Source organism: Nannobrachium achirus, assembly GCF_963921795.1.
Source record: "Nannobrachium achirus genome assembly, chromosome: 11".
Lineage (NCBI taxonomy): Eukaryota > Metazoa > Chordata > Actinopteri > Myctophiformes > Myctophidae > Nannobrachium > Nannobrachium achirus.
This window is the reverse complement of record NC_137820.1, coordinates 54,452,412-54,461,787: the sequence shown is the minus strand read 5'-3', so window position 1 is coordinate 54,461,787 and position 9,376 is coordinate 54,452,412. Positions and strand designations below refer to the sequence as shown.

Below are 9,376 nucleotides of genomic sequence, written 5' to 3'. Positions count from 1 at the left end.
GTGAGCTTATAGATCTGCTGTTTTCACTCGTTTGGGTCACGGGCAAACGTCTAATCTCTCTTTTTGGTCTCGACCGTAAAAGTTTGGGAACCACTGTTATAATGAACCATGCAATTAATTATACTGCTGCTGAGAAATATTATATATATTTATAAAATAAAAACGTCAAATTGCATTCTTCATTGTTCTTTCCGTGCTACTATATGAGATGCATAAACCATTATCATGCCTAACTGTGGGGTCTAAATTTAAATATTGTCTTCTGTTATACATCCAAAATTGGATTAATAAACCAAACTTTCTTTATATGAAAAACTAGCATAATACTGTTTTTTGGTCATATCACTAGCACTAGCACATAGCACTGTGGTCATCTGGTGGTGCCAAGTTTACAAACAAATTGATGAGAACTAGTATGAGCTTCTGTTTAAATGTGCTCCCCATCAACATCAACATAGCTTACTATCGTTTATTGTTTCATATGTAGTCATTGCACTTATTTTCTGATCTTTATATTTGGTTTCGAGCTGATGATGCTGAACATCTAAAACCCCTCACCAATCCAGGTAGAGGGAACAAACCTAACATGCCCATAACTGAACAACTCACCTACAGCAGGGGTTTTCAAAGTGGGTGACGGGGCACCCCAGGGGTGCCGCGAGATAATTTATTTGGACACAAAAAATATTCAGTATCATTTTAAACTTGAAGTACAAAGTTATTTTCAGTCAGTTCTAACCAAAATGGCTCTCAACGTTTTCCTCGCAAGATAATCACTAAAATATCGTCACTGTCGGGCAGAAACCTTGTATCTCTTTTGGTAAAGCAAAGCCCTGCTTCATCATACAAGACTGTCGCACAAAACTAGTGAAAACAGCCGATTAAAATATGATTATTTTGGGGGTCGCGGCTTGAAAAGGTTGAGAACCACTCAGTGATTTAGACTAAATGGTCCTGGTTTATCACAATGACTGCTGAAAAACAAGTCAGGTGAATGATGAGTAACGATGACGTTTCAACATGGATATCAGTGTTTGTTCACTTCGTCATGGTTGACCTGACCGGGGGGGCGGAGCCCAGTTTTCTAATAACCAAAGTGTATTATTCACTAATCTCTCCAAGCCCCTCCTCCTCCTCCTCAATGTGGCGACCAATCACTTCCAGCCGCACCCTCTTCTTCTGTCCATTCTCGGTCTTTGCTGGCTCTACCACTGTCTCCGTCTGGGCGTACCAGGGCTGGGAGGTGGACGCGTCGCAGCCCCTGCCTCCTTTCCGGAAGCCGCCCCTGCCAGCTCTGACCAGTCCCCAGCCCTGCAGAGCTGAGCCTGGCCCTCCTCCGCCCATGTCGTGCTGCACCCCTCTCGTCTGGTCCAGCTCCTTGGCGCTGAGCGCCGGCATGCGCACCGCCACCGTGTTCCCAAACTTACTGTAGTCCACCGAGTAGCGGCCGTCCTCCTCCGTCAGGATGGACACGAAGCGACGGCCCCACAGGATCTCCTCTGGTGTGTAGGACGTCCGAGCCTGCATGGTGATACCCGTCGTCTCCACCACACCTTTCAAACAAACAAGATACTAATCAGTCAAACACAAAACTCTGTGACATGTAGATCGACCACACCAATCAACAAATCGGCGCTAAACGGCTGTTAGTAACGTATTATTACAATATTGTTATTGTTTATGTTTATTGTTAACTATGAAATCAGGCACATCTTGTCCGCATATCTTTGTCTGTAGGTCACGCCTGACAATGTGGTTCCCCTGACACATCACTGTGACATCACAGGTCTATGGGTTTGTCGCTCTGACATCATGTTCTGACATCACTGTGATGTCAAGGGAACCACTCTTAACAGAATGGGTTTGTCGCTCTGACATCATGCTCTGGCTTCACTGTGAAGGCACACTAACAGAATCCCTTTTATGCCATATATGGAGTTCTCTGATCATTGCACTTAAGGCCAAGACAGATGGCCAAGACAGCCCATATCTGTGTGGCTGGTTCTACAGACAGGGATCTCCATGTACTTTCACATAACGAATAACTGAGTAAGCATGTTTGGGCTCTCACAGCATATCTCCATATACAGTACATGGATCTCCAGACTCCATATATGGGTACCAGGGGTCTCCATATATGGGTAACTGGTCCGATGTACATCACTGGCCAGATGGCAAAGAATTGGCGCGACCTCGCCCTTTAGGGTGACGTCGCCCTGAGGCGTCTTATTAGTAGGCTATCTATCCATGTTGACTTTTAATATAATATAATAATATAATATAATCATGTTTACCTTCTAGTATAATGATAATGATGATCCTAGTATTGTTATAATAATAATAATATGATGATGATGTTATAGTATGATGATTAACCTTCCAGTATGACTATGATCTCAATGTCTTCAGAGGGGAGGGAGTTGGCGGAGACTTCATACAGTGGACTTCCTCTTTCCATGGTGTGACTTATGATTAAAGGTGACACCAGGAAGATGCCGTTGCTACGAAGAGGATTCTCCACCTGGATGTCCAGCTGACACACCGGGATGACCTCTCCTTCTGCTGTCACTGTACGCCGAATCACCTGGACCAACCAGGGGCGTCACAAGGGGGGGAAAAGTGGGACTGAGTTACTAGGGCCCAAGGTGGAGGGGCTTTAACTATTTTACACATTAGCTATTGAAAAATAGCAGATATATACCAAGTGCCGAGCTGCGAGCTTCGAGCTTGTACAGTATATCTGCTATTTTTTAAAAGTTGTGAAAATGTGTGCAAATCTTCGAATATATGTATTTTTTTAAGCGAACATTTGTAACTCAAATTCTGCTTCTGCGGGGTCCCTGGAACTAAATATTTTGAGAAGGGGGTCTGTGGCCAAATATATATCATTTTCACATTAAAAAAATCGATGGGGGGCCCGCAGTGAATCCTTGTACCCAGGGCCCAGAATTTGGTGCGACACCCCTGCCAACAACACAGCTTCTGAATTTTAGAGACTTTACACACACATTGTTACACACACAACTTTTGCAGTTGTGTGTGTAAGCAACATTACAGTTATATACCGTATGTTACAGTTAGTTTGAAAAAAAAACAGTTAGATTGGGAAATGAGCGCTTGTTTTGTGGAAGAAGCCCATGACTCAGTGGTAGAGCATTTGACTGCATTGGTCCGACGTCTCATTGTTCCTCCATTGTTCCCATTAGTCCCACGCTGGTGAATGCTATTGCTAACCTGGTGAATGCTACTATGCCTAAACTTGACCCTAACCCTAACCTCAGTAAAACTATGCCTAAACCTAACCCTAATACTAACCCTAACCTCAGTAAAAACTATGCCTAAACCTAACCCTAACTTCAGTAAAACTATGCCTAAACCTAAGCCTAATCCTAACCTCAGTAAAACTATGCCTAATCCTAACCCTAATCCTAATCCTACCCTAACCTCAGATTCCTAGTTCCCTGAAGGAGCGGTTGCTCCACCTTATGCCCAAAAACGAGCGCTCCTGTTCTCAATTTAACTGAATCTCAAACAAACTGTGACATATACTGTATACCAGACATTAGATTTACACACAACCGTAGAGTTTCACAACTTTAGGATTATACTAGGTGCTAACAACGTCAGAGACAGACAACTGTAGAGCACATAGATTACTACTACTATCAACTCCAGAAAGACTAACGCAGTTTCAGAGGAACACATAAGACTTGAGAGTTGTTATTACGGTACATCTTAAAAGCTTCATTGATGCATATGCCAACAGTTTCTAAACTACCTGTCAGGCTGTTTCTAGTGGAAGGTGGAAATGTTTTGCCAAGTTAAACTGGTATCTACTGGGTTTACCTGTAGTTGTATTGTAGCAGAGATGATCATGCTCTTTCTCAGGTCTCCAACTCGAAACATGAACGTTGGTCGCCCATTTCGCGGAGCGATGACGGCGTTTCTGGAGAAGATGAGCGTCTCAGCACGTCGGTTAGCCTGGGCCGTCTTCATGAACACACAGCCAAGCATGACGGCATTAATGATTAGACCCACAATGTTCTGGATGATCAGGACCACGATGGCTACTGGACACTCCTCTGTCACCATCCGACCACCAAAACCAATCGTTACCTGGAGATACAGAGCATGGTTTCATTAAATGGTATATTTGGGATTAATGCTGTATGGTGAAGGTTTTTCTATACTGAAGAGGACCTAAACGGTCGAAATGATTATCTATATCTGGCTGCTTGTTGTCAATAAATATTAGAGCGACCAAAAGTGAGGGTGAGCTACTTTCTTTGTTCCTAGTATTACTGCTTTGGCAGCTATAACTCAGCACCGATGTTTTTCTTTGAAGGTTTTTCTTTTAACATTACTTTGGGCCTTTTTTTATTTGATAGGACAGTAGTTTGAAGAGAGACAGAGAGGCAGAGATGGTGAGAGACATGCAACACGGTGGACGTAGTAGTAGTAGAAGTGATATTAGTAGTAGTGGCAGCTCTTGTGGCTGTAGTAGTTAAAGTTATCTATTACGGATTTCCCATCTCAACCACCAGATTCCTTTCTAGATTCCGTTTTAGAATTTAACCCATTACATTCTGGCAATCATTATTTAAAAACTTCTCAGATGTGTTAGAAGTGCCTATAGAACCTTCTGCTTCTATTGCAGTGTTTGGAGTTGTTTCTACAAGAAGAATATGATAGCTTTTGCATCCCTTTTGGCTAGGCGACTGATACTGCTTAAATGGAAAGAAAATCTCACATGGGTTAAAGCATGGGTTAATGATATTATGCATCACTTGACCTTGGAAAAAAATCATATTCCACAAGGGGATGCGCTCTGAAATGTTCTGGCAACCTTTGTTAACATATATTGATTGCAAGGATGAACGCCGCTGCTGAATTATTATTTGTCGTGAAAATAGAAACCTTGAACCAAAAAAGAAAAGTTATTAGAACCAGAATGTGAAGTGCAATAACAGTATTACCTGGACCTCTATGGAAAACAGGAAGGCGGAAGTGAAGGAGTGAATTGCAGTCACACAGGGTTCAGGACCTGGGGGACCATCAGGGTCCCGGGGTTCCAGGTCTCCATGAGCAAAGGCCATCAGCCACCAGACCATGGCGAACAATATCCAGGAACACAGGAAGGCAGAGGTGAAGATCAGCAGGGAGTGCTGCCACTTCAGGTCCACCATGGTGGTGAAAACATCCTGCAGGAATCGACCCTGTGACAAACACAGAGACACCGAAAATATAGCATACGGTCATCTACCGTACATACAGAACAACAGTGCACATATATACAGTATTATACGTTATTCTTGGTTACATTTGTACACGCTCCGACAGTTAAATTAACACTGAGAATTGTACTGTCTGTGATGCCACGGTTACACATCAAATAGGCTTTATCTGATATGCATGTTGTAAATACATTCAACCTTGCGTCCCCTTTTTGAGCATGTCATTATAGGTGAACATTTTCAAACATTTCAACACAAAATAGCCAATCTATAAGCCCACACGTGTTGCAGTGGGTGATCTGTCAACTCGGCTCAGCCATCTGTGACACTGTGAATGTTGTGAATGCAAAACATGTTCATGTCCTTTGCCTCATGTATCCAGCTTACGTAATAATGTGGACGCTTTTACAAGAATACAGTGCTGCCTGACTATAAATGACTACAATACTGACTAGTTTCCTTGTTGTGAATAACACATTTTGTAATATATAATAGCAAAGTAGGTTTTTAATCGTTAATAAAAAGGATGTATTATTATACATCCATTCACTGGTCAAACGAAAAATAAATCACTGCCTGGTCACATTTTACAAAATGGCAATGGAGACCGGCTTATAACAGCACAAATCCTATCCACCTTCTATTCAAATCACACAGGGGAAGAAGAACAGCAACTCAAGAGGGAAATTACAGATGCTGACCTTTGAGGGTATAGAAAAAGCATATCATTAAAAAGCCAGGTCAACTGACAAAAACGCCAGATTTACTGCTGATTGAATGGCTGTCATGTTGAGTGTCCTTCCCTGCCCACTGGTCACAAGGTTAATTACCTTGTGGCCCTTAAACTATTTAAGCAGGATCCCACTCTGCTGGACTACATTTGATGCTGCTGGGATTCAGACCTCTTTGGGATGATGTTAAAGGGACCTGTGGTGTTCAAGGCAAGGCAAGGCGATTCTATTTGTATAGCACATTTCAAGATTTCAACAACAAGGCTATTCAATGTGTTTTATACAGAACAGTATGTGAGTAAGTGCTTAACAAATCGTCACTGTCGGGCAGAAACCTTGTATCTCCAAGTTTCAAATGTGTATGTTTTATTTTGTAAAGTAAAGCCCTGCGTCAGCGTACAGAACTGTTGCACAAAAGTAGTGAAAATAGCAGATCTACAAGCACACGATGTGAGGCGTTGTGTGCTTGTAGATCGTCTATTTTCACTATTTTAAATCGTTTTTCAAATAATAACAAAAAAAGGAAGGTTTTGGACATACAAGGTTTCCACCCGACAAAGACGAAATGTACAGTACGTTTTTGTGTTTGAGATCAAAGCACCACCCACTCGTGTTGTAGGGCAGGAGGTAAAGGGTTAGGGTTCCATGGTGGGGTTTGGGGTTACCTGTTCTCTGATGTTCTTGTGTGCCACATTACAGGAGCCGGTCTTGGTGATGAAGCGAGCCCGCTGGGTGCGTGAGCGGGAACGGGTCACCTGGCTAGCGCTCTCCGCCAAACGAGTTAACAGGAAACCGTCAGGGAGCAGGCCTTTCCTGGCCAACATCCTGGGATCAGGGCTCAAGTTAATGCAGCTGGAAATTACACATAGCCTATGGAATAAAATAGAATAGTTTCTATGGTGTGGCACCGAAAAGGTTATCTAGAAAAGTGCTTTTGTCCCCCGTCCCCTGTATGTATGCCCCCCCCCCAAGAGAACATTTTGTCAAGATTTTTCAACAATTTTCAAAGAAATAGCATATCTTAAAGCTCACAATACATCGCATTAACTTGCACTGTGATCTTGTAGATCAGTTATTTTCCAATATAGCTTAAAAATAAAATAGGGCTTAAATGTTTAAAGCTTCCTCATTCTGCTGGGGACCCCCTGGAACCCCCTCGAGGACCCCTGGGGGTGCCCTGATGATCCCACTTTGACAAGCAGTGTTTCACACTCCAGACTGGCCTCCTATTGACTGCATGCACAGGGAGGGAAGTTCCCCTCTAATGAAAATAGAAAACTCTGATAAGAAGAAGAACATACAGCAGTCTGAGCATGGTCTACAAAGCTGTTATATTCATGCAGATTTTATTTGGTGTATTTTTCTTTAAATCTTATTATATTAGTTTTTAGTTGTTCATGTATTTAGCATTTGCTTTGCATTGTGATGTTAATTGCCAATCAATTGGAATATGAATGGAATAAATGTCAAATACATAAATAAATACATTAATAAATACACAATAAAATATAACTTCATGCAGCCAATCAGCTGTTCAAATGCCATTAACGATCGATATATCTTAAGCCAGGTTGTTTTATTTTACATTGTAGGCTAGCTAGCCTATTGATTTTCACCTGAGAATGGATTTGATAAGGTAGCCTAATGTCAATCAATCTACAGCGGCAGAGGACACATTTTAAAATATCCTACCTCTAATTTTTGTTCTATTATTTTCCCCGTGTAAAATGAAATCAATGAACGTGCCAACGTGCAAGGAATCAATGTCCTCCTCCTGTTGTTCAAAGCAACATTTCAATCATAAGTGGTCTAAAACATGCTGACATCTGTAAAACACCCGCTATGAACCTATTGTTTGACCTTTCTATTAATAGCCTAGTTGTGTTGTGTGATTTTAGTAAAATTACGCACCTTGTTAATTAATGGATTATTAAAGCAGTTCAACACGTCCAACCATGAGATGTACGGTAAACGATGGCGTTTTGTTCAGTGAAAAGCTTTGTCCGATCCGTCTGTAGGTCGCGGATATTGAATCTTTGAAACATACATAGCCTAGATGCCATCCAGGGTTTATTTATTTTTGTAATCAAGTCAGGAACAATAACATTCACCGATTATAAATTCCTTCAAGATGCACCTGCCGAGGGCTGATCGAGGCTGTGGTCGAGTCTGTGTGTAATAAATAATAATATGAATACATTATAAATGCAGACTGTAGTAGTAAAACATCACCACCTGAGGGCAGAGTTGGTTATGTAATTTAAAATGACTCCCTTTAGTCCCTTACGTTGTCTTTATGACGTCATCCCGCCACTGACTTTTCTCTTTAATTAATGGAAAAATCTAAATGTTTCGTTTCCAAACAGTAATGATATAGTAATAATAAACATAATGAGTTGTAGGCTATATACAATGTATTTGGTAATTATTTTATCTAATTTATATATTTTATTACATTTATATATTTTGTCATGAAGCCAAACATCAAGTAACAGAAAGCTGTAAAAAACTGTTTTAATTCTTTAAGATTCTCCTCCTGGCTCTGACAGCTCATAGCCTACTGGCTGTGTTAATCAGTGGAGGTATATTCAAATGTTTTACTTAAGAATAAGTATCATCATATAGACCTACTGCAATATAGAAACAGGCCTACTCTAGTCCGGAATTCAAAATGTAGGCCTACTTGAGAAAAAAGTACAAAAGTATTGGCATCAAAATGTAATTAAAGTAGGCTACAAAAAGTAAAAGTACAGAATGTCCCATTTCAAGTTTTCAAATATAGACCTATACAAATCTTTTGAAAATAGCAGATCTACAAATTGTGTCCTGTAGATCCGGCTATTTTCAAATGGCCTAGATCTACACAGAGCTGAAGTGGTTAATGTATGTTTTGTAAAAACATACATTAAATCTACAAAGTAACTAACTCATGTTTTCAAATAATTGTAGTGGTATTTTAGAGGTAATTGTAAAAGTACAATAGGTTCCCCAGTAAAAGTATTGGGAATTGTAAATACTCAAGTAAAGTAGCCTATACAATTATAGTCCAGTCATTTTAGGGTTAGACCTGGAACAAATTGCAATAGTAGCAAACTCAACTGATTTTGTATCCTCATTATGTCCTTAGTGAGGGAAAAAAAGTCCCAAGGAATCCCACCGGGGCAAAGTTTTGAAAACGACCTATCTACCTTCAATTACTATACATACAATATTGCAACAGGTTCTCACCCCTATTGCGTCATACAACTGACGCGATCTTAAATACCGAATGCTTCTCACCATAGACGCGGACGGATTGCCTAATGTCTCAAGGGACAGACGCATTGGGTGGTCTAAGAAGAAAGAAAAAAAAGTAGTTCCTGATGCGGGATTCGATACGCTCTGAAGGCTTCTTGGTTTACCAGCCACCCG

At 41.0% G+C, this 9,376-nt stretch overlaps 1 protein-coding gene across 1 annotated transcript; it reads right to left on the bottom strand.

The window, feature by feature from the left end:
• Nucleotides 1-1,101: 1,101 nt before the first annotated feature.
• kcnj11l (potassium inwardly rectifying channel subfamily J member 11, like) lies at nt 1,102-6,789 on the bottom strand (the record flags this gene model as incomplete). The annotated part of the gene is made up of 5 exons (XM_080737194.1): nt 1,102-1,553; nt 2,377-2,584; nt 3,847-4,116; nt 4,977-5,216; nt 6,631-6,789. The coding sequence occupies 5 exons, from the start codon at nt 6,787-6,789 to the stop codon at nt 1,102-1,104; spliced, it is 1,329 nt and encodes a 442-aa protein (XP_080593320.1).
• Nucleotides 6,790-9,376: the final 2,587 nt, after the last annotated feature.